This window comes from Pongo pygmaeus, chromosome 7, assembly GCF_028885625.2.
Source record: "Pongo pygmaeus isolate AG05252 chromosome 7, NHGRI_mPonPyg2-v2.0_pri, whole genome shotgun sequence".
Lineage (NCBI taxonomy): Eukaryota > Metazoa > Chordata > Mammalia > Primates > Hominidae > Pongo > Pongo pygmaeus.
In genome coordinates, this window is record NC_072380.2 from 114094864 (window position 1) to 114121300 (window position 26437).

The 26437-nt window shown below is 43.3% G+C and overlaps 1 protein-coding gene across 1 annotated transcript in view; it reads left to right on the forward strand.

The window, feature by feature from the left end:
* The window catches only part of GRHL2 (grainyhead like transcription factor 2), a 183207-nt gene extending 157267 nt beyond the window's left edge, over positions 1-25940 (forward strand). Inside the window, exons 13-16 of the mRNA XM_054499136.2 lie at positions 66-160; positions 5360-5445; positions 20655-20719; positions 22784-25940. Of these exons, the coding sequence (XP_054355111.1) occupies positions 66-160; positions 5360-5445; positions 20655-20719; positions 22784-22898 (361 nt within the window). The 3' untranslated portion in view covers positions 22899-25940. The remainder of the gene's footprint in view (positions 1-65; positions 161-5359; positions 5446-20654; positions 20720-22783) is intronic.
* Positions 25941-26437: the final 497 nt, after the last annotated feature.

Here is a 26437-nt window from a genome sequence, read left to right on the forward strand (position 1 = left end):
ATCCGTGAACGTGTGTTTTGACACCTTGCTGGTTTTACTTAAGGATTTCTGCTTATCTTTTCTAGAGGCAGTGTCCTTGTTAAACGGATGTTCAGGCCCATGGAAGAGGAGTTTGGTCCAGTGCCTTCAAAGCAGATGAAAGAAGAAGGGACAAAGCGAGGTATCTCTCCTGCTGGGGCATGCCCTCTCAGAAGGGATGTGGGGTGTCTCTCCCAAGAAGAGTTTGCAGCCCTCTTGCCCAGGCCCCCATGGCTCTGTACCAGCCTGGTGACTTTCTCTTCACACAGGAAGTCCACAGTCTTCTCCTTTGCTTTAAACTCTGTCCTTTCAACACCTTAAGAAAACATTTGTTATTCCTGGGTGCTGGTTCTTTCCTTTGCCTTGGGAGAACATAATGAATAAACACAGACTCATCCAGCAGCAAGGTACAAAGTTAAGAATGAAACTGTTGCTGCGTGTGTGTGACAGTCATACCTCATAAGAACTAGTGACTGAGCCTCGTTTGATACATGCAAACAATTCATCTCACCCAAATAAATGAGCCTCAGGTTTCTGTGGCATCACCACTTACTCATTTTCTCCCAGTCAAAGGTCTTACTCTGCTTCACCAAGAAGGTAAGAAACAAAGCTTGACTGTGTCCATGTCTTGCCCAGCATGTCAATGCCATACAGGATTCCATGCCCTTCCTCGGAGTAAGAGGAAAGCGTGTGGGTGCACATTCCCCCCAGTATCCTGCTGCAGCCAACACTGAGGCTTCTAGAGACCCAAGACCTAGCCAGTACTGGAATTTTTTTTTGTTGTTTGTTTGTTTTTTTTTTTTTTGAGACAGGGTCTTGCTTTGTCACCCAGGAGGTAGTGCAGTAGCACGATCACGGCTCACTGCAGTGTCTACCTGATGAATTTCAGCTATCCTCCCACCTCAGCCTCCTGAGTAGCTGGGACTACAGGCATGCACCACCATGTCTGGCTAATCTGTCTAATGTTTTGTAGAGACGAGGTCTCAATATGTTGCCCAGGTCTCAAACTCCTGAGCTCAAGCTATCCTCCTGCCTCAGTCTGCCAGCAGTACAGATTTTTTTTTTTTTTTTTTTTTTTGACAAAGTCTTGCTCTGTTGCCAGGCTAAAGTGCAGTGGCGGGATCTCGGCTCACTGCAACCTCCACCTCCTGGGTTCAAGCGACTCTCCTGCCTCGGCCTCCCAAGTAGCTGGGACTATAGGTGCACGCCACCACGCCCAGCTAATTTTTGTATTTTTAGTAGAGACGGGGTTTCACAATGTTGGCCAGGATGGTCTCGATCTCTCGACCTTGTGATCCGCCCGCCTTGGCCTCCCGAAGTTCTGCACGGACTTTTAATGAGTCAGTTCACCATGTTAAATATGCCCGCCATCAGCATAGGCTTGAGTACTTTGTTATTGAGAAATTTTATTTTTTTCCTGTTTGTTGTAATGGGATTTGCGTTGTGGTCAAGAGAACCCCTCTGTAGCCTGCCACAGCCACCTGCAGTTCTGTGACCTTGGAGAGGTTCCTCACACTTCTGCTCCTCGGCGTCCTCATCTGTAAAAAGGAGATGGCAGGAGTGCCTACCTCATAGAGCTGTGTGAGGACTGAGGAGTTAATACCTGGGAGACGCTTCAGGCAGGCACCTCCCACATAGGCAGCACTCCGTGTTCGCTGTTGTAACTGTTAGTTTTATTATTAGTAACTAGTTAAGTGATATTATCATAACTGTGGATAAGTAATTAGTGCCTCAGAATGGAAACAGCATAAATTCATAAATGCTACATTAGAAACATTTAAAGGTTTACAAAAATTTCTTAAAAAAAATTTTTTTTTGAGACAGAGCCTCATTGTCACCCAGGCTGGAGTGCAGTGGCGTGACTTCAGCTCACTGCAGCCTCTGCCTTCCATGCTCAGGCGATCCTCCCACCTCAGCCTCCTGAGTAGCTGGGACCGCAGGCACATGCCACCATGCCTGGCTAAGTTTTTGGTAGAGATGGGGTTTCACTATGTTGTCTAGGCTGGTCTCAAACTCCTGAGCTCAAGCAATCTGCCCACCTCAGCCTTCCAAAGTGCTGGGATTACAGGTGTTAGCCACCATGCCCAGCCAAACCTTTAACAAAATTTCTGATTTCACAAACTCGCCATCAAATATTCCAGTACATTTGAACTTCATTCTTGGATGGCTTTTCTATAAAGCCAGGGCAGAACATGGAAATCAGGCATCACAGAATCACACAGACAAAACTAATTATGGCTAGCCTTCATACAGAGTGCTTGGAGGTTAATCCAAAGACTGTTTTTCAGATTATTTTGAGATTGTGAAACCAGCACAAAAATTGCCACTAGAAATTGTACTGGGCTGTGGCCTTTGAAACATCTGAATCATAGACACATGAGGGCGCTGTAACCTTCCAGCAATAATGGGCACTTTCCTCGGGAGTGATTTTTCTTTGAAAAAGGTCAGTGGGGTTACTGGGCCCCTTGCTTGGGGCATCCACTGAGCTGGTCTTTGACAAGAAGGGGAATGAGGCTCAATGACTTTGCCTATTTGTTTATTTGTTAGAAGTTCTCCGAGAGAGAATGACCATAATTATTACCAATGGCATGATTATTGGTTTTGCCTTTGTGGCAGGGTGTCTGGGTAGGAGTCCCTTGGGGGCTGCCCATGTGGCCGCCTGCCTTTGGCTGCACAATGTCTGGGATGCATGATGGTTGTTCTTGTGACTATCAGCAGAGTGATTATTTCAGTTGTTCTGCCACAGACACAGAGTAATGAAAGCTGGCTCCCTGGGAAAGCTGTGGGGGTGGATTGTGAGCCCAGCACACCTCGTGAGTTGCTGTCAACAGGCCCAGCAGGGGAACGGTGGAGCTGCCCTGCCTGGTGCCACTCCGAGGCCCATCAACGCGGCTCCCTTTAACACTTTCCAGCCACACCTGAAGCAAGAAGAGCAGCCATATCATTTCAAAGACCACGATTTCAAAAGAAGAGATTTGTAAATCCAGTGGAAGCAGTACTCATAATAGAAAGTGGTTTGGGGGACAAGGCATGGTGGCTCATGCCTATAATCCCAGCACTTTGGGAGGCTGAGGCGGGTGGATCACTTGAAGCCAGGAGTTCGAGACCAGCCTGGCCTACATGGTGAAACCCCCTCTCTACTAAAAATACAAAAACTTAGTCCGGTGTGGTGGCACATGCCTGTAATCCCAGCTACTCAGGAGGCTGAGGCATGAGACTCACTTGAACCTGGGAGGCAGAGGTTGCAGTGAGCTGAGATCATGCCACTGTACTCCAGCCTCGGTGACAGCGAGACTGTCTCAAAGAGAAAGAATATAGTTTGGGGGTCAGCCTGCTGGAAATTACTTTTTTTTTTCCTGTTGGGGGCTGCAGAGAGAATTATAGACTGTTTACCTGCAGCAGCAATCAATGGCTTTTTTCCTTGACTTTAATTTTCCTTATCTGGGTGTAACTAAGATCCTGTATTCTAATTATTTTTCCTTGTACCGCTAACATTGAGTCCTCTTATAATAGCCATTAGATCATTAGATTATTTTAGCTGAAATGAAGGCTATAAAATATTCCTTCCAAAGAACTAAATTTGGAAATCTTTGGAGACACATTCTATTTATTTAATTGGTGTTTTACTTTTATATTTGGTAAAGAGAAGAGACTCGGCAATACTTGTTCATTATTTTCTTTTTCTTTTTTTCATACACTAACTGAACATCCACTGGCTGCAGAAAGGAAATGCACACAGAAGGCACATGTACCCGTGTAGACTTGGCCTTTGTGAAGCAACCAGCTTTAATGAAGTCCCCCTGCGATTGGGAGGAGGGGGAGGAGGGGTGGGAGTTTGGATGAGAGCTGATTTCATTTTCCAGCTTCAACTTTGTTCTTCTGGTTGATAGCTCTGTTGGTATCTGAGTGTCGCTGGTACCCAGAGTTGGCAGGGTTTTTTGACCTGTGCATTTTCCCTAGATGGCCATGGGGCTTCAGCCTTAACCTTCTTCTTTCTGTCTGAAGGAAGAATCAGAGGCCACATCACTGGGAGGAGGGAGACCACTCAATGGGGATGAGGGTGGCCTCTGAATGACAGTTCCAAGTTTATTCTGGGAGCTGAGCTGCAACACAACTGCTGTAAGGATGGGGACAGGCAGAAAAGGCAACGGTGGCAGAAGGAACATCAGTCAGCAGCTGTCACGTCTGTGGGACCCTGGGGGACTGTCTCAGCCTCTCTGAGCCTCAGTGTGCACATCTTTAAAGATAGTCAAGACTTCCCTATCATCTCTCGTACTCTACGTTCTCAAATTCAGAATGTTATTTTGCAGAAAAATAAATAGAAAAGCTGTACTCCACTTCACTGAGGGCACTAGAACCATGACAACTGCTTCCCCCACTGATCAAGGACGGGTGCTTGCTGTGTGCAGGCCCTGGGCTAAGCGTGCCACGTGGCTTTTATTTCATTTAACCCTCACAGTAGCTCTGCGAGGCAGATGTTATTATCCATGTTTTGCAGAGAAGACCAAGGCTTGGAGAGTTTAAATGACCGAGGCCCACAGCAGGGGTTGCACTCTGGGGTCACACCCAGCCCCATGGGACTCCACATCCTAAGCCTGTTCCTCCCCTTGTCTCAGACAGTGCCCTGTCTCCCTCCCGGGCCTGTGCACATGTTGGTTATCTGCCTGGAGTTTGCTCTCCCTCTTCTCCCTTTCTCCCCACTGCCCCCACCTCATCACTTGCCTGCATTCATGCACACACAATTCACAACTTGGATCTCTCCTTCAAGGTACCCTTCTGGGAACTTCCCCCAACCCCTCCAGGTCACAGCCAGGACCCTATAAGCACTGTTTCCTGACATTTTCCTCCATAACCCTGTGTCTAGTTGTCTGCTTATTTGAGGAACGCCTGCTTCTCTAAATGGACTACAGAATCCTTAAGGACACGGGCTGTGATTTAACTAACACTGCCACAACCCCAACTCCTAGCACACACAGTCTATGGGCCCAGGTGGGCATTCAGTAATATTTGTCAAAGGAACAAATAACACAGAGGAAAAGAGGTTGCAAAAAGAGATGTGATGTACCCCTCAGGAGAAATTCCAATGGGAACATTAGTGTCAAAGCATCTTATGGCTGGGTTGTTGGTTTATCTCATCGAATCACTCCTTAACAGTCCCTAGCCACAGGTTGTTTATGGAGATGTCTCAGTCACCCTTGTTGAATGTTATCTGGACCAGGGTTCTGAGGCTTCGCAGGAGGTGCCACTCTCCAACACCTGTGTGACAGGAAACAGTCCCCTGGAGCAGCTGTGGAATTGTGCATCCCCTCGGTCACGTGGCTCTCTTGCCCTTCTCTTCCAGTGCTCTTGTACGTGAGGAAGGAGACTGATGATGTGTTCGATGCATTGATGTTGAAGTCTCCCACAGTGAAGGGCCTGATGGAAGCGGTAAGCCATATACTCCTTTCAGCCTCCAGGACACCTACTGTGTTCTCTCTCCTCTGGAATCCATGTACTAACGTGCAGCCACCGAGATGGCTTCAGAATGAGCTTTATACAGAACAAGAAAAACCTGAGATTTGTGGAGGCATTGATCTCGCTACTGTCAAGGCTTATTAGCATCTTGAGGAGAAGGAAACTGAAAAACTGCCAATTCCCTGTCAGTTTAAGGCTAATCACATTTAGATGCTGTGGAGGAAGGTGAAACTGAGTTCTCACTTGTCTCTTGGTATGAAACCAAATTAGATATGATTAACTCCCAAATATATACAAAACAAAAACAATTAACAAGTGTTTCACTGGCCATGATGGTGTAGTCCAAAAAAAATATGATCTCTTGGTTAAGAAAATAATGCAGAATTATAGTGATTTGCAGTAAGACTTTTGCCTTCCTACCCATGGTCTTTTCTAGTATTACCCAACTTGGGCTCACAAGAAGCTGTTTTACATTTTGTTTATATGTTATTCACCTGAATATAACCTCAATAGAACTCTACTTTGAATATACTCTCTAACTCCCTCGACTCCTAACTGCCCCCCCCACCACTGCCCCATACAACTACATTGTACAAGATTTGTTTTTTTTATAGTGATAGAGACAACAGCACTGCCAGGAACACAGTTCAAAATTGTTGGTTGGTTTGGAAAACTGCTACACTGGAGCAGCATCTTGGGTTATGAAGCTAAATGTTAAACTATATGGGATAGTTCCTATAAGTGGAATCATACCATTTCCTTCATTTGGGATACACTTTTTTGAGCTTCCTTTGTGTTGTAGTAATCAGGACTTCACTCTTTTTATGATTAAATAGTATTTCATTGTGTAAATATAACACATTTTGTATTTCCACTTATCAGTTGATGGACATTGGAATTTTCTACCTTTTGGTTATTGTGAATACTGCTACTATAAACATTCATGGACAAGTTTTGTTTGAATACTTGTTTCCAGTTCTTTTGGGTATGTTCCAAGGCATGGAATTGCTCAGCCAGATTCAAAAAGCCACATGTGGTATGATTCAATTTATAGGACATATTCAGAATAAGCAAATCCGTAGAGACGAAAGGCAAGTTAGGGGTTGCCAGGGGATGGGGGTAGAAGGTGGAACAACTGCTTAATGGGTTTTCTTTGGGGGAGATGAAAATGTTTTGGAATTAGATAGAGGTGATGGTTGTACAATATTGTGAATCTACTAAACAGCACTGAATTATACACTTTAAGATGGTTAAAATGGTGAATTGTGATATCTATTTATCTATCTATCTATCTATCTATCTATCTATCTATCTACCTATGTATCTAGTGTTCATTGTTCACCAGAAATTTTTATAAACTGTGTAGGAATGTTACCAATGTCATCGTGCTGCCCTCTGTGATCTGTTATTAACAAGTCCCCAGGCAAGTCCGAGTGGAGCATCAAGGACCTCCGTCTAAGAAACACACTGATTGAGGATTAGGTCATCTTTTTTCTTCTATAGGATTTTTCCATAGTATGGAGTTTGTTGTTACTGGATCTGCCTCACATTAAGGAAAAACAAAAACAAAAAACAATGCCACAAAAATATGATCTATATATATTCAAATAAACCAAGATTTTAAAAATGAGTCTAAGATTTCTAGGGATTAGACTAAGCTGGAAGCTCATAAGCTGGAAAAGCTCATAAAATATTCAGACCTCTCTGGACAACTTTGAATAATTTCACACTCCAATCTGGCCTTTAAGACTATATTACCAAAACTGACTTAACCGGGACAGTGGTATTTGAAAACCACAGAAGCAGTTGCTTAAATGCATATTCTCTGACTTCAACTCTAGAGATTCTGATACTTCTGAATTGCAGGTATATCAGGGAAGGGAGGAAGTGGGGATCAGGAACTTATATTTTTAATGAGCTCCTGAGGATATTCTGAGATGAGCTAGGTGTGAGAACCTCTGATCTAGACCATTTCTGAATTGATTCATTACACTCTGAGCGTTCCTTTTTCCTTGGTGTCTTTTCTTTACCTTCCATGGCATCTGACCAGTTCTATAAGTGTTCTGTAGATGGAGTTGGAATGGACCACAGTGGAACTCAATGTCACCTTCACTCCCACCTAAACAGCAGCTCAGCAACCTCTGCCTACCCTCCCCGCCTCAGCAGCATCTGGCTGTTGATCCCTTTTAGTGGGAGCTCATTACACCTGCCTCACTTTGGTTAGCTGAAGTTACAGGATGAGGGGTGGGGATGTGTCCTTTGACCCTGTAAGCCACAGAGAGGTCAGGTTCCCTAGGCTGGCTCTGGTCAGATGTCTTAGGGCAATTCTGATTTCATTTCCCCTTTATGTCTAAAAAGAAAAGGTTTCATTGAAGCACCAACATAAGCTATCTCCTTGCTTCCTAAGTTATGCAAATGGGCAAGCTGTGCGAGAAAAGTTCCTCCAGGATCCTCTGGTGATGCAGTCTGGAATGACAAAGCAGCCCCGGCAACTTGGGGGCAGCCATGAAGGACAGCAGGCTCCGTGTAAGCGAAAGGGCATAAGCATGCTGTGAAATGAGGCGGTAGAATTTTCAAGAACAGTGGCTCCCGCTCACTGTAGTTGTACCCTAAGTTTATTTGGGACCTGGGTGGGGTAAGAAAGGGTTTCCTTTCAGGGTGTGGGTTCTCTTTAGACCAGGGCCTTACTAGTGCACGACACTTTACCATAGTGACACCAGTGCACCCTCGTATATTGGTAATATGCATGTGTATAATATAAATACATACAATATGACATATTGTATATCTATACTGGTATATACAAATGTATATTGGTAATGTGTGTTTGTGTGTGTGTGTGTGTGGTGTGTGTGTGTGTGGTGTGTGTGTGATGTGTGTGTGTGGTGTGTGTGTGTGTGGTGTGTGTGTGGTGGGTGTGTGTGTATGTGTATGTGGTGTGTATGTGTGTGTGTGGTGTGTGTGTGGTGTGTGTGTGTGGTGTGTGTGTGGTGTGTGTGTGTGGTGTGTGTGGGTGGTGTGTGGGTGGTGTGTGTGGGTGGTGTGTGTGTGTGGTGTGTGTGTGGTGTGTGTGTGTGTGGTGTGTGTGTGGTGTGTGTGTGCGGGGGGTGTGTGTGTGGTGTGTGTGGTGTGTGTGGTGTGTGTGTGTGGTGTGTGTGGTGTGTGTGTGTGGTGTGTGTACTATACAGATAGTATAGATTAGGGGTCAGCATATGGGCTTGGCTTCAGAAAACCTGCGTTCAAATTCTGGCTGTGCCTCTTGCTAGCTGGACAAGTTTCTTAACCTCTTCTTCATTGTTAAAATGGAAATAATAATACTACCTAGCTCATGGGATTGTTGTGAGACAACAGAGATCTGAAACTCTGCCTGGCCCCTGGTATATACCAAGTCCACAGTTAAATTAGCCTTTGTTACTAAATCATTGTTTGGGTAGAAATCCTCAGATTTTGGATTTCTCAGGTGCTCCTTTTCTACTGTCCAAAAGGCAGAATGCTATTTTTGCTCATGCTTCCATTATGTAATATCCTACGAATTTGAAATTTCGGAGGCGGCACGGCACGGGGCTGTGGAAATGGTGCAGGTATCTGCATCTGAAACTCCGAAGTTGTGTGGGGAGGTCCTCTCTCCTGAGCCCAGAGGCAAAAAGCTGCTCCCAAGAAATGATCTTTATGCCCCACAGTCCAAACTCCCACATTAAACAAAGTCTCAAGACAAGAAGGCAACGTGACCCTGGCCTCCATGTTTTGTTTTGACTTTTAATTTCAAAATAATATCATTGTGAGGGGGCTTATAGTTTTCAACAGCTGAAAGTTATATAGACAGAAAAAATGCTCAGTGAGTAGAAAAGGGAAAAACCTTAACTTTTAAGAAAACATGATTAATCAAGAGATATTATGCTTGACCTCAGGCCATCACTTTGAACTCTGTCACTGGTTGAAAATGGCTTCCCATAAACACAAACATAGTCCCCTACTCACTACTGTGGACCTGGGGCATTGCTTATCTAACTGGGCCCATCAGAATCACCTGGGGTACCTTTCAAAGGTGCCATCCTACGGATGGATCACTTGAGGTCAGGAGCTCAAGACCAGCCTGGCCAACATGGTGAAACCCCGTCTCTACCAAAAAATTAGCTGAGTGTGCTGGCATGCACTGTAATCCCAGCTACTTAAGAGGCTGAGGCAAGAGAATCACTTGAACACGGGAGGCGGAGTTTGCAGTGAGCTGAGATTGTGCCACCACACTTCAGACTGGGCGAGAGTGACTCTGTCTCAAAACAAAAACAAAAAAAAAAAAAACAAAGATGCCATCCCAGAGCCCTACCCATAATCTTCAGAATCAGATTCTATAGGGGTAGGCCCAGGAATCAGCACTGGTAACAAGCTTCCTGGTTGAATTGAAGCCCATTAATGTGAGAGCCACTAGCTGGTGTGTACCTTGGCTGGGAACTGGTATTAGAGTATGATTCTGCCCTAAGGTCCTACATGCATTATTCACTTAGGATGGTAATAAGTCACCTTATGACACTCTTTTGGTTGCACACTCTGCAAAGGTAGTTTTAAACCAATACGTGGCCCTATAGACTATTATTTCATAACCCCATCCCAGTGGATTTTAGGAATTGGCCTGGGTCTAGGCTACCACCTTCATCAAGGGCTTGGGAAGACCAAATGCTCTCTGTTGAGAAAGGAACTCATAGTCTTCCAGGGCCAGCAGAATTCACAACTCCAAATGTAAAAGTATTCCTTGTGTGGGTCTTGCAATTGTTCTGGAAATAGAAACACCTGCTTCATATCAATATTCACATTGTTTTGCTCTCTTCCTGGACTAATTATTGAAAGGTTGTTTGTGCCTCAACTTCCTTATCTATAAAATGAAGTCATCAACAGCATTAAATGAGTTTAACACATATATTCAGTAGATATTAGCTGAGCAGATGATGGCAATGATGTTGATGATGCAGCTATTTCCACATTAGGGATATTTGGATTGCTTCCCGTTGGAGAACATGCTGTTATTGCCTCTATTGAACACCCAACTCCTTATCCTCAGCCAGGTGTTATTTAGGTGTAAAAGAAAGTCTGAACTGGAGAATAAAGAGCCAAAAAACAAAAAAAGAGTTTTCTTTTTTTTTCTTTAAAAAAATAATTTGGCAATTGGTGGTGAAATGTGGATTTGTCATCTTGATAGAATAGTGTTGCCACCCTTACTTCTGAGTAACTTAGGGTTGAGTCAGAAGGTGTCACATCAGGCAGATTTGTTGAACAGTTTGGCAATGGTGACAGTGTTCCTACAGCCTACAAGGGTTTCCTGGAGTCTGTAATTTCAGCCACTTGATGGGTTGGAGTTCTGTTGTTTAAAAAATGGGCTGTTCTTATACTCAGCAGACATTATATTCTTCCTTGAGATAATATTTTTGAGTTTGCCTTCATTAAAGAAGTCTCCAGGCCAGGCATGGTGGCTCACACCTGTAATCCCAACACTTTGGGAGGTCGAGGTGGGCAGATCACCTGAGGTCGGGAGTTTGAGACCAGCCTGGCCAATATGGAGAAACCCCGTCTCTACTGAAAATACAAAATTAGCCAGGCGTGGTGGTGCATGCCTGTAATGCCAGCCACTTGGGAGGCTGAGGCAGGAGAATCCCTTGAACCTGGGAAGTGGAGGTTGCAGTGAGCCAAGATCGCACCATTGCACTCCAGCCTGGGCAAAAAGAGAGAAACTCCAATCTTAAAAAAAAAAAAAAAAAAGAAGAAGAAGAAGAAGAAGTCTCCATGTAAGAGTGAGGTCAGGATACTGCCATAAATGCAAGTGCAGCAGCATGAGAGGAGAGGGTAGACTGGCGAACTTGACTAACTTGGTTCAAGTCATAACTGTGTAGTCTTGAGTATGTCCATTTTTGAATGTATGGTTTCCTTCCTTGCAACATGTGAAAAATGCCTACCATGAAGAATAGTTTTGTTTGTACTATCCTTGACCTCTTACTGTTTTGGAAAGAACTCTTGACCACAACAAAGAGGAATGTAATTATGGCTTAATCTATGCCAAGCTGAGTCACTTTTCTGGATGATTCTTCTTATTCAGTAGTCCTAAACCCCCCAGACCTTCATTTCACCTGCCAGAAAATCGTTATCTCTACAGATCTATACACCCAGATAGAACAAGAAAAAAAGTTCTCTATCAGCCAGATGTTACTAAATATTCCCATACTTGGTATCATTTGGAGAATATAGACTATTTTTCTTTTCATTTGCATATTTAGTATTACATCAATCAAGCCATCCACATAACTTTGATGATTCAGTTTGGCTTCTTTATTGTTATAATTAGGTTTTAAACTGCCTTAAAGACAAAGAATTTGGTGGTGGTTATGGTGGTAGTGAGATGAGTTTCCAATTCTTTTTTTTCTGCATTTCTAGTGATTTTTACCTAGTAATCTTGCAAATAAAGCATCTCTGGCCACTGTACCTTCTGGCTAATCCCCAAGGCCAGCAGGGCCACTCATACCTCAGGGCCTTTGCACTTGCTGTTCCCTCTGCCAGGAATGTCCTTCCTCCATATGGACAAAGCTCACTTCCTCCAGGCCTCTGCTCACATGTTGCCTTATCAGATGGGCCTTCCCAGCCCACCCACGTAAATAGCATCTTCATCACTCTCTGTCATTCACAGCACTTATCACCACTTGACATAGTTATATTTGTTCCATGTTTATTGTTTCTCTCTTCCCCAGTTGAATGTCAAGTTCGTGAGATCAGGGGCTGTGTTTCTTTTCTGTGGTGTATTCCCAGAGCCTTCAGCATAAGTTTTGTTGATTGAATTGGGCATCTGCTGTATGTATACCCCTAGACTGAGTGCTGTGGGTGGTGTGATCTTCACATGCCCTGCTACGTTGGATTTTTATAATATACCTGTGAACATGGCAGGTAAATAGCATCATCACTACTTTACAGATGTAGAAACTGAGGTCGAGAGGGGGTGGTTTCCAAAGGGCTGACAGCTCCACAAATTGATAGAGCCAACTTAAGTCCTCAAGCAACTTAAGCCCAATTAGGGAGACATTTACATCTGAAAAGTTATCACAAGAAGGATAAACATTCCCATTCACAGCTCACCACATCTAAAGAGATCAGGCAATACTAAGCCATCAGGCAAGAAGTAGTCTGTGGTGTTGATCCCTTGCAGTCAGACAGCTGAGCTGGGCGAGTTACTCAACCTCTCTACACTCCAGTGTCATCACTTCTGAAATGAGAAGAATAATATGAGATAATATTATGAGCATAATAAAATGGGATATAGGATTGGTGTGAGGATAAATGAGTGTTCATACATGGTGCTTAAAGTAACACACAGAAATTATAAATTAATATATACTGTGTGTGTGTTCATGTGTCTGTGTGTGTGTCTGTGTGTCTGTTAGTGTATTTTATGTGTCTAACAGACACACACACACATACACACACACACACACACACACACACACAGAGGCAATGACTGTGAGTGCTATGAGGTGGGGAGACAGATTGTGTTTCCCCTAAGGTGAAGAGGCTAGAGAAAGGGATAGGGATGCTCTCTCTCAGTGAAGCTAGCTGATGTCTACAAAGAAAAAGGTCGTTCATGGCCTTAGTAGCACCCACTTTTTGTCCAACTATGTCATTCACGTGTGGAGGTGATTCATGAATCCTACCTGGTTCTCCTGAAATGTCAAACATGGCCACCTAGGCAGCATTTACAAGCAAGAGTCCACTGCTTTTTTGATGTATATCTTAAGCGCCCCCAGTGAATGAACAGCATATAACTCCACATAAAAATCGTTAAACGTAATTGACTTCCAGAGCAGGTAGTTCTGTTGTATGCCTCTGGAGAAGGCTGACTGAATTGGAATTGGTCTATAACTTCTGCCTATCACATACATGGGGTTTCTGGGCAAAGAGAACTTTCCACAAAATAAGTCTAAAAATTATAGATCATCAGACAACCAATAACACATTGATGAGACATCTCCAAGATCTAGAATCGTCCTGGGTGTCAAGGAAGTCTTTGGGGTTTTTACAAATATTGATAATGCACTTTTTATAAAAATGCATGCTCAGTTGAGACAACTTGAAAAACACAAAGAAAAGGCCGGGCACGGTGGCTCACGCCTGTAATCCTAGCACTCTGGGAGGCTGAGGCGGGTGGATCACGAGGTCAGGAGATCGAGACCATCCTGGCTAACACGGTGAAACCCCATCTCTACTAAAAATACAAAAAATTATCTGGGCGCGGTGGCGGGTGCCTGTAGTCCCAGCTACTCAGGAGGCTGAGGTAGGAGAATGGCATGAACCCGGGAGGTGGAGCTTGCAGTGAGCGGAGATCACGCCACTGCACTCTAGCCTGGGCAACAGAGCAAAACTCTGTCTCCAAAAAGAAAAAGAAAAAAAGAAAACCACAAAGAAAAAAACCCAAGCACTCCGAATCACCCTGTTACGACAGAACGATCAGGTGCCACACGTTTTCCATTCATAGAAAGAAGGATTGTTGTGTGGGTGATCTCATCCAGCCCCTGGGCAGAAGGAATTTTCTGCCACCCCTGACAGACGGCCAGCTTCCTCTGCATGATGATATCCCGCCTGGTCTCACTTTCCAGGGTTCTGAATTTGGCGAAGCGCATCTCCCTGACGTGTATGGAGGCAGGGAACACTGTCCCAGGGTGGCACATTTGCAAGCTGCCTTTGATGCTGAGAGTTGCACTGAGAGCAGGACTTTGCCCTCCTGGAGGCAGAGGTTTCACCTTTGCCAGTTGCTTCTTTGTACTGGATGGGGTCTGTGAGACTTGCCCCCAAACCATCTCAACATATGCCAATTTTCTCTAGCAGTTCAGAATCTAAAGCCATCTGCCAGGTTGTTCCCTTTCAAATTCTGTCTCTGCCACTTACTAGCTGAGGGATCCTGGGTGAGTTACTTACTGACTGGAAGCCTCAGTTCTCTAATCTGAGAGACAGAGCTCACAAAAGCACTTATTCCATTGTCATGATGTGAGGACTAAGCAAGTGAATAGATGCAAAGCTCCACATGCCTGTGTGCTGGGGGCCCAGTGACTCAATAAATGCTAGCTATGGCTGGTGCCGCTGCTACCCTAGATTTTATGCCCTTACCCAGTTCTGAATTGCATCAGTTGATTTGTGAGCCGAGGTGTTCCCTTTCATGCTTTGGGGAGCTGGGAATCAAACCCCCAAAAAGAGAAAACCCAAGCATCAGATTCACTTTTCTTTCAGAACAGAGGGCATAACAGATATAAGCTGGTTGATGTTGAGTGGAAAAAAGTCCCTATTTTATGTTTCCATTTTATTTTTAAAATAAGTTCCAAGTAACACTAACCAAAGTTCAAAAAAACCAACTCTTGAAGGGCAACGAAGTCAGAATGCTAGTTAGGTACAAATAACATAGTCTATAGGACTTCCAACTATGCAACAAGCTCTTATACACAGAAAAATGTTTATTGGGGCACTTACCTTTTTGTGCCGTGGATACCTTTGGCAGTCTGGTGAAATATATGGACGCTTTACAGAATAATGTTTTTAGATGTATAAAATAAAATACATAAGATTATAAAGGAAACTAGTTATATTGATATTTATCATCAAAATAATAAAAAAACATACTTATAGGAAACATGTGCTCCTTATTCATGCATTAAATATGATCTATGGGTGAGACTAGTAACTACTGTAATTTTAAAGTATGATGAATGAATGTCATCAGTATTTTGGAACATCTGCAGGATTCTAATATGACATGAAATATCTGTGATTTCCATTGTTAAAAAAGACACCGGTACTGCTAATGTTACTTTATGTTCATACTTGAAGAAAATGCTACATTCCAGTTTGAGGTTAGTGAAAATAAAGATGAATGTTTTCCTCATCCAAGTTCATATATATACTCTTTGGGCATCTGTAGACCCCCAGGTTAAGATCAACCATGCTGAGGAAATGGCAGCTCTAGAAATGATGTGGAAGCAGGTTGTCCTTCAAGGATTTTTTCTAGTCACCAGCTCTGTTAACTGGGTCATTCTAGAATCCCAGGGAATGGGGAAGGTAGTGAGCTGACTCCTGAGAATTGGCTACGTCTGGGGTCCTTTTTCCTTCATCCCTTCAGCAAAGCTTCGCTCAGAGCCCTCTGGATGCAGAACCAGCTCCCCTTGGCAATTCCCTTTTAATTTGCATGTGCAAGTATGGCCACCAGGAGACATGACAAACACTGCAGATGCCAGACATGGGAGGAAGAGAGAAAAAAACATAAATTCTTCAAAACGGCGTTTTGGGGGAGGAGTGATGAAAGCTATGTCAACTGCACATTATTGAGTGTCTCGCCAGATTTGGAAACAGCACTAACAGCATTAAGATGTTCAAGGAAACTTTCTAGTGTTTGTTTAGACAGATACAATATCTTCTCAAGCAGTCGCTAAAGGAATTTGATATTCTAAAGAGATAGTGAGCTGCTATACAGCCAGGGTTACGTAGAAGTATTTCAAAGAGGTTAAACATTTCTGGAAACTTATAACATTTTTATTTCTAATTTTATTGAATTATGATTCAATGTAGCTTATCTTTGTTACCCAATCCATGGGAGAATCTCTTTAGGATATATAATATTTATAATATTTGTGTGTGTATATCTATATATAAATGTGTCTATGTGTGTATAGGTGTGTGTATATTTTTATTATATTATATAAAGTGTAATGGTTATACTATCCAACTGTTTTTACCTATCCGTCTACTAGATTTGTTCAATTCTTAAAAAGGTCTATTGAAATCTCTCACTATGATTGCATTGTTTCAAGGTTTTCAAGTGAATCTCCCACAATAATTGCATTTTCATTTTGCAATAGCAAAGCACTTAAGCAAAAATTATTACATCTGTAACAATTACCTATAATAATTTTTGCTTAAGTGCCATGTTATCAGATGTGTAAAGTTTTATGATTGCTGTAGCTTCTCCATCAATTGTGCTTTTTATCATTATATCATATATCATATCCATTCATATCCATATATCATATCATTATATCATATCCATTCTTAACCTCGTCAACCTTAAATTATACCTTGTCACTCCTCTTTTGCCTTGTTTGCATTTGATTGGTATGGTCACCCATCAGTCATCCTTCACTCACCACATTGTCTTCAGTGCTTTTCTTTTAAACACCATGCAGTTGGGCTTCTTTCTTTATCTTTCTCTTTGTTTATTTATTTATTTATTTATTTTCTTTTATACTCACTGAGACACTCTGGCTTTTGCTGGAAGAATGAAGTTTATTCTCATTTGGTGTAATAACTGATACACTTGATTGTATTTCTTCCATCTTTTTGTTTATTATTTATTTGATTTTGTGGCTTCTTCTTACTTTCTCTTTAGTTTTGCAGTCAGATTCTAAGTTGTTGTATTTCAACTTTTAAATTTGAAAATTATTATTTATGTTTCCTAAATTTTCCAAAATCCTGAAGTAATTCTTCGCTACTATTCGAAAATAAACTTCCAACTATTTTCTCCACTAGCGCCTTCCAGCTCCGCTCCTCCCTCTGTGAGCTGAGACTTTAGAGCTGTATTTTCTCCCTTGCCTTCCCTGCTCTCACTAAAATGAGCAAGTTGAAATGCTACCCTCTCCCCATCAACTTCCAACTTCTAGATTTTGCAAAATTAGTTTGATGCTTTATTTCTAGAAAACGATTAGATTTTCCTTTGTCCTTTTTATTTCAAGAATCTTTATTTAGCACATACATTTCACATTTGCAGTCCACATAACCCTATGTGCCAAGCTTGTCCAACCCATGGCCTGCAAGCTGTATGTGGGCCAAGATAGCTTTGAATATGGCCCAACACAAATGCGTAAACTTTCTTCAAACATTAGGAATATCTTTTTGCAATTTTTTTAAAGTCCATCGGCTATCATTAGTGTTAGTGTGTTTTATGTGTGGTCCAAGACAATGCTTTCAATGTGGCCCAGAGAAGCCAAAAGATTGGACACCCCTGCTATATATACTCAAGTTTACAGCATGACACTGGTAGCTTTTTTCCTTCCCCTTTTCCCTAGTTTGATGTCTCCATTTGGATGCATTTGCTATTTGGTTGGAGCACTTTTGTGAATCTAGTGGTCCCTTGAGGTCCTGGGGAGGACTGGTTCCAGGACACCTCCCCCAAACCCAAATCCACAGATGCTCAAGTCTCTCATGTAAAATGGCATAGATATTTGCCTGTAACACGCACACGTCCTCCCATATACTTTAAATAATCTCTAGATTACTTATAATACATAATACATTGTAAAGGCCATGCAAATAATTGTTATACTGTATTGTTTTGATTCATATTACTTTTTGCCATTGTACTTTTATTTTTCATTTTTTCTAATGTTTTCAATCCATGGCTGATTGAATCCAAGAATGCAGAACCCAGAGATACTGAGGGCTGACTGTATTTTTTCAAATGAGGTATTTGGGTGAAATACACTGCTCTTTCACCCTGATAAGTGAGAGATAGCTTGTTGGTGTATGGGATTTACGGAGTGAAATACTTTTTTCCTGTAGTCTGTAAGAGTTCCTGTCCACTGTCATTTGGTTTCTAGTGTTGAGATGAGAAGACTGAAGCCAGGCTTATCTTTTTTTGGGGTAACTTGCTGTTTCTCTCCAGGAAGTTGCAGGATGTTTTCAAGTCTTTCTTCTTTTCCGTCATGATATCCATCTATGATCTATCCTTTTGCTTTGCACTTTGAAATTGTTTTTGACTTGATTTTTTCTGACACTATTGAGATTGCTAAATTGACCACCTATCCTTTCATTCATTTGCTCAACTTCAAAAAATGTTTAGATCAATAATCATATTTGTGTATCAGAATTTTGCTTGTGTGTGCTCCACAAGTGTTCTGTTTTTCTTAAGTGCTCTTTTATGTTCTGTTCAAATGGATGCCTCCAACAAAAGTTCTGCCAATTTTCTTTGCAGTCCAAAGACCCCCACTGGATGTGTTGTTTTTCATCCTTGGCTCGTTTGGCTCAGGTGTGGCTGTGAGGTGATCTCATCAGTGATGGATTAGTGATGTCTGTCAGGCCTGCTACTCGGTCCCAGTCTCCTTTTGCTCTCCCAGCTCTCTGCTCACCTGTTCCGTGCCTTCGGGCCTTATTAGGGGATGGGGAGTTCTTCCTGTGGGGTGAGACAGATGGAAGGGTGGGAATCTGTGAGTCTCTGTAGAGTGAACTCTTCTTAGGATCCAAAGCTCCTCCAGCTCTGCTCTAGACCTCTTCAGCCTCTCTTTCCAGCCTCTGCTAGACTTTCCAATAATCCATGTTTCAAACTTCACCTTTCTCAGCTGCCTGTGAGCCCCACCAGCTGCTGGGCTCAGAAGGGGCAGGCAGATTTGATTTGGGAGTAGAGAGGGTATGAAAGACATTTAGGGCAGGGCTTTCCTGAATCCATCTGTAAACTATTACTACTTTATATTTATAAAAGTGAAACACAATGATTGTAAAAATAAATAGAACAGAATTTTTCAAAATAAAAAGTAAAAGGATCTCATTGTTTCTGTCCATTCTTCAGTGGTAGTCCCTGCTAATATGTTGGTGGGTCCTTCAGATATTCTCTATGTACTTACATATATATATTTAAAAATACAAGCGGGATCACACTATAAACACAGTTTTGCAACTTGGTATTTTCTCCTCAATATGTTAAGAATATTTTTGTTAATGTGAATTCATGTAGGCTTCCCACATTTCTTTTGATGACTGCATGATTTTTAAGTGTGAATTATTAAAATGTGTTTAACGGATGTTTGTTATATGCAGTTTTCTCTATCCTAAACAGTGATGCTTTGAAAATCTTTGTGTACATCTGAATGTATTTCTGTAGACCTGATTGCTAGATATGGAATATGTGGGTAAAAGGATATATGCATTTTAAATTTTAATAGCTTCTGCCAAATTTCTTTTGAAGAGGTTGAGCATGTTATTCTTGCATCTGAGAGTAACAATATGGAATATGAGAATTGCTGTTTCTCATACTCTGGCTGATGCTGTATTATCAAGTTTCAGTTTTTTGTTAGTTTGAAAAATAGGCCGGGTGCGGTGGCTCACGCCTGTAATCCCAGGACTTTGGGAGGCCAAGGTGGGTGGATCACAAGGTCAGGAGTTCGAGATCAGCCTGGCCAACATGGTGAAACCCCATCTTTACTAAAAATACAAAAATTAGCCGGGTAGTCCCAGCTACTCAGGAGGCTGAGGCAGGAGAATCACTTGAACCTGGGAGGCAGAGGTTGCAGTGAGCCGAGATCACACCACTGCTCTCCAGCCTGGGCACCAGAGCAAGATTCCATCTCAAAAAATAAATAAATAAATAAAAATAAAAGTAGTATCCTACTTTGCTTTAATTTGAAAATTTTAAATTATGACAGTGTGGTGCATTTTTTTATATGCTTGTTGTCCAATTATTTTTCTTCTGTGAATTGCTTCTTCAGGATTTTTCTTCCTTTGCCCATTGAATTGCTGATCTTTTTTTTGATTTGCAGGAGTTCTTTTTAACTTAAGGAAGTTAGTTCCATGTCTGTCATTTCTGTTGCAAAAATGTTTCCCAGTATATTTTTTGTGTTCAGCATTTTAGTTTTTTTTTTTTTTTCTGTACTGCATTTTTAAAGTTGTGTTGTTTTTATTAACCTTTTGACCTTTTTCTTTAGGTTTCATGTCTTGTTTAGAAAGGTCTTCCTTACTTTAAGATGACAGCTATCCAAAAAATTAACTCATGGTTTCTTCCTCTACTTTTATGGTTTCATCTTTCACATGTAAATCTTTGATCTGTATCAAATGTATTTTGGTGAAAGGAGTGGAGAAGGAATCCAATGTAACTTGTTAAATTTTTTTCTAGATGGCTACTATTTCATCCAACATCATAGTTACAGTCCATCTTTTTCTGACTGACCTGGAACGCCACTTTTATCATAGATTGAATTCCCACGAGGCTGGATTTTTTTGTTGAATGATTTAAAGTCTATCCAAAGGGAGAGGCTCATAAATGAGTGTTTTGAGAGTTTGACTCATGAGTGAAGAGCACTCTATCCCTGGGAAAATGTCCAAGGGGGTGAAATTGGAACTTTCCCCCTTGCCTCCAGTTGGGCGTCCTTCTGTGTTCATCTGCCTTCTTGTTATTGGTATTACAGATATCTGAGAAATATGGGCTGCCCGTGGAGAAGATAGCAAAGCTTTACAAGAAAAGCAAAAAAGGGTAAGAAAGAAACTGAACTTAAATTGACTTTCAAATCAGTCAAGTCCACATGATTCCTTAAAAATAAAATGATGCCTGTCTTTTGTTAGGTCTGTTGCCCACTTTTCACAAAAATTGTGTCCTTCTTCCAGAGAATTGCAGAGGAGATTGCATTTGGAAGATCTTTAGGGAGAGAGGGAGGGAGGGAGGCAGTGCATTGGCACTGTGTCAACTGAGATGTCTATTTCAATGACAAGACGAGCAGGAAGACCACAGAGGTCTGGAGGTGCTGAGGACACTGGGGAGAATGGCAAAGTCACCTTTCTGCAGGGAGTGGAGTTTATAGGGAATCACGTATGGCCCTTGGGGTTGGTTTCTGGGTGGCATACTAGGAACAAAAAATGGTTTGGAACATAGGGGATTCTTCTAAGGTAATTATCAAGAAAATGTTCTCAAATGATCATTGGCCCTGTGTGTTCTCATTGTTAAGAACAATAGATCATATTTACTGGGTGTTCAGTAGGTTTGGGGTCCCTTCCTAAGTACTTTACATGTATTCTTCTATTTAGTTCTCACCACTCTATGAGGTGGAATCTCTTATCTCTGATTTATTGATGAAGAAAGCAAGCCAGAGGGGGCTTAAGCATGTCACCCAAGGTCTCATGTTCAGTAGGTAGAGGACAGATTTGAACCCGTCTGTGTCCTCAAAGCTCAAGTGCTTAGCTCCCACGTTCTGCCGTCTGACTTTCTGTGTGAGCTTCCTATGTGTGAGAGTCTAAGAGTAGGGCCCACAGGAGCTAGTGTAAGCGCCAGGAGAGGGTATCTGTTGACTCAGCTTCTGGGGTATTTTCCTACAAAAGGCAGAAGATGAGTCAACTCTTCTCCGGATCACTTGCATAAAGGAAATTGGATTATCTGGGAAGCTCAGGCTTTCTGAGTGATGAGTCCTGTTGGTTGATTGGAGGATCTGACAGGAAACCCTTTCCACCTGAGCTCTTGTTGGAAGATTCAGTAAAATGCACATTATACTTCTTGCCGAGGTCAATGTAGTAGGCTGGGGGTATTACTGACAGTGAGATTTGAGTGGTGTCTCACAGTCTTACTGCCGAGCAGAAATCTTCAGTGCACAGGTACATGCTGATGATAACATTTTGCTTTCATCAAGCTCTGTATCAGGTGTTGTGCTAAATGTTTTTATCATAAAAACAATCCGTTAAAGCTAAGTGACTGTTCTTATTTTTACAGGAGAATAAACTGAGGCTCTGAAAGGCTAAACAGTTTGCCTGCTGACACATAACTGTAAAATGATAGAGTCAGTGGTTCATTCTCAAACTAGCATCTGTCTGACTTCAAATCATGAAATTGGCTTAAGGAAATTAAGGAAGTCTGGAAGCTGCTGGCTTTCTTAAAACTCTACCAGGGATAGTTAGCCACAGGAGTAGGTCACAGGTGGTAAAGTACAAATGTCAGAATGAGGTAAAGCTCATTTCAAAATCAAGCTCAGCCATGCACTAACTGAATGAACTTGGGGAAACAATTTAACCTTGTTGAGTTCAGTTTTCTCATTTGCAAAATGGCGATGACACCTACCTTCACAGTTGCTGTGAGAACTGAATACAAGGTCATATTACATGCTCAAAAAAGGGTAACTGCAATTCTTGCTTATTTTCCTCTTCCTCCTAAGAGCAGAGGCAACGCATTTTTAAAAACGCATTTTCAAGAGGCAATATGGTTTACTGAAAAGAGTTAGAGAGCCTAATGATTTAGGTCCTGGCCCTGGTAATCAGTAACTCTGTGATTCTGGGCTTCCTAACTTCCCTGGGCCTCAGTTTACTCATCTATAATGCAAGCGGGTTGGGTTGAATGTTAGTTCTGAGAAATTGAAGCTTTGCTTTCCTCAAACTAGTTTTTGGGGAAAGAAAACAGAATGAGGGTCTTTCCCTGCCTTGTGTCCTCTCTCCTCCACTCCTCCCAGCCTCCACTGCAAAAGAATGGCTACGAGAACCCTCAGCCTGGAGCTCCCCTTGCCCTGGGCACATTGTTCACGGCGTCTTTGTTTTTCACACCCCTCCCCCTCCATGGCAGCATCTTGGTGAACATGGATGACAACATCATCGAGCACTACTCGAACGAGGACACCTTCATCCTCAACATGGAGAGCATGGTGGAGGGCTTCAAGGTCACGCTCATGGAAATCTAGCCCTGGGTTTGGCATCCACTTTGGCTGGAGCTCTCAGTGTGTTCCTCCCTGAGAGAGACAGAGGCCCGGCCCCAGAACCTGGAGACCCATCTCACCCATCTCACAACTGCTGTTACAAGACTGTGCTGGGGAGTGGGGCAAGGGACAGGCCCCACTGTTGGTGTGCTTGGCCCATCCACTGGCACCTACCACGGAGCTGAAGCCTGAGCCCCTCAGGAAGGTGCCTTAGGCTTTTTGGATTCCTATTTATTGCCCACCTTTTCCTGGAGCCCGGGTCCAGGCCCGCCAGGACTCTGCAGGTCACTGCTAGCTCCAGATGAGACCGTCCAGCGTTCCCCCTTCAAGAGAAACACTCATCCCGAACAGCCTAAACAATTCCCATCCCTTCTTTCTCACCCCTCCACATCTCCCGAGTGGCTGGACAAAATGAGCTACTTCTGGGGGCAGTAGTTATAGGTGGGCAAGAGGTGGATGCCCACTTTCTGCTCAAACACCTTTAGGTTGCTCTGGGGAAGGTTGTCTTGTTACGTACCTCCAGGGTTCCCAGCAAGTGGCCACCAGGCCTTGTACAGGAAGACATTCAGTCACCGTGTAATTAGTAAGTAACACAGAAAGTCTGCCTGTCTGCATTGTACATAGTGTTTATAATATTGTAATAATATATTTTACCTGTGGTATGTGGGCATGTTTACTGCCACTGGCCTAGAGGAGACACAGACCTGGAGACCGTTTTAACGGGGGTTTTTGCCTCTGTGCCTGTTCAGGAGACTTGCAGGGCTAGGGAGAGGGCCTTTGGGATGTTAAGGTGACTGCAGCTGACGCCAAGATGGACTCTGCAATGGGCATACTTGGGGGCTCGTTCCCTGTCCCCAGAGGAAGCCCCCTTTCCCTCTCCATGGGCATGACTCTCCTTCGAGGCCACCACGTTTATCTCACAATGATGTGTTTTGCTTGACTTTCCCTTTGCGCTGTCTCGTGGGAAAGGTCATCCTGTCTGAGACCCCAGCTCCTTCTCCAGCTTTGGCTGCGGGCACGGCCTGAGCTTTCTGGAGAGCCTCTGCAGGGGGTTTGCCATCAGGGCCCTGTGGCTGGGCCTGCTGCAGAGCTCCTTGGCTATCATGAGAATCCTGGACACTGTGCTGTGCCTCCCAGTTTACAAACACGCCCTTCATCTCAAGTGGCCCTTTAAAAGGCCTGCTGCCGTGTGAGAGCTGTGAACAGCTCAGCTCTGAGTCGGCAGGCTGGGGCTTCCTCCTGGGCCACCAGACGGAAAGGGGGGATTGTTTGCCTCACTCCTGGGTGCTGGGTTTTAAGGAAGTGAGTGAGAAAGAATGTGCCAAGATACCTGGCTCCCGTGAAACAAGCCTCAGGAGGCAAACTGGGAGAGAGAAGCTGTGGTCTCCTGCTACATGCCCTGGGAGCTGGAAGAGAAAAACACTCCCCTAAACAATCGCAAAATGATGCACCATCATGGGCCACTGTTCTCTTTGAGGGGACAGGTTTAGGGGTGTGCGTTCACCCTTGTGGGCTGAAGCATTAGCTTTTTGGTAGCTAGACACATCCTGCACCCAAGGCCCTGGGTCTAGGACAGGTTCTCTTCAAAGGCCCAGATTTGTTTGTAAAGCACTTTGACTCTTACCTGGAGGCCCCCTCTCTAAGGGCTTCCTGCGCTCCCACCTCATCTGCCCCTGAGATGCAGAGCAGGATGGAGGGGCTGCTTCTAGCTCAGCTGTTTCTCCTTGAGGTTGCGGAGGAATTGAATGGGACAGAGAGCAGGTGCTGTGCCCAAGAAGATCTCTGAGCGGCAGTGACAGGGCACCTTGCTGTGTGTCCTCTGGGCATGTTGACCCTTCTGTCGTGCCAAAGGTTTGCATCGTGGATCCAGCTGTGCTCCAGTCTGTCCCCTCCTCCTCTACTCTGACTGCCACGCCCCGGACCAGCAGCTTGGGGAATCCTCCAGGGTACTAATGGGGCTCTGTTTGGAGATGGACAAATTCAGTGTTGGAAATACATGTTGTACTATGCACTTCCCATGCTCCTAGGGTTAGGAATAGTTTCAAACACGATTGGCAGACATAACAACAGCAAATACTCGGGCTGGGGCATAGGACTCCAGAGTAGGAAAAAGACAAAGATTTGGCAGCCGGACACAGGCAACCTACCCCTCTCTCTCCAGCCTCTTTATGAAACTGTTTGCCAGTCCTGCCCTAAGACAGAAGATGAATTGAAGATGCTGTGCATGTTTCCTAAGTCCTTGAGCAATCATGTTGGTGACAATTGCCACAACAAGGGATATGAGGCCAGTGCCACCAGAGGGTGGTGCCAAGTGCCACATCCCTTCTGATCCATTCCCCTCTGCGTCCTCGGAGCATCCCAGTTTGCCTTTGATGTGTCCGCTGTGTATGTTAGCTGAACTTTGATGAGCAAAATTTCCTGAGCAAAACACTCCAAAGAGATAGGAAAACTTGCCGCCTTTTCTTTTTTGTCCCTTAAATTAATCAAACTCAAATAAGCTTAAACAAATCCATGGAAGATCACGGACATGTGAAATGAGCATTTTTCTTTACTTTCTTTTTTTTTTTTTTTTTTTTTACAAAGTCTGAACTGAACAGAACAAGAGTTTTTCCTCATACATCTCCAAATTGTTTAGACTTTATGAGTGTTTAGAAGTTGGGACCAACAGAAAAATGCAGTCAGATGTCATCTTGGAATTGGTTCCTAAAAGAGTAAGGCATGTCCCTGCCCAGAAACTTAGGAAGCGTAAAATAAATCAAATGTTTATTTTCCTTCTTATTTAAAATCATGAAAATGCAACAGAAATAGAGGGTTTGTGCCAAATGCTATGAACGGCCCTTTCTTAAAGACAAGCAAGGGAGATCGATATATGTACAATTTGCTCTCATGTTTTAAAAAAAAAAGGTAAATGTAACTTAATAGTTTTGTAAATGGGAGAGGGGGAATCTATAAACTATAAATACAGTTATTTTATTTTTTGTACATTTTTAAGGAGAAAAAATAAATATTCATAACATAAGAGTAAAACAACAGTGTCTGGTGCTTTCTGTGCAGCCAGTGTTGGGGATTTTTACCTTGTTGGAGGGAGGTTTCTATGTGACGTGGGAAAATTCTAGCTGCCCACCCTGCCTTCAGGTCCTGGGCTTCAACAAAGCAGGGATTTCCTGGTAAAGTTACTTTACTGTGCTTCACCCCAGTGTTAAATATGAAGAGGGCTGAAGAACTTCCAAGGCTTCTGTGTGACCACGGCAGGCTCCCCAGGGTGGTTATTCTTGGCCAGTCCCTTTGGGCAGGGAGTTGGTTCTGTTCACTTGCTTCTGCCCATCCTCACTCCCAGGCACACTCGCCCGCCCTTGAATTCCCACAAAAGCTTTCGGCTTCCTTAGTTCACCTGCACCAACCTCCGCATGGAGGCTGAAACCATGTGGCTCTAACTGCAGTTTTCTCACAATCTCTTGCCCTGGAACCCACAGGCTCCCTAAGATCTGTTGGCTCGAATGTGAACACCTGGATGCACTATCCCA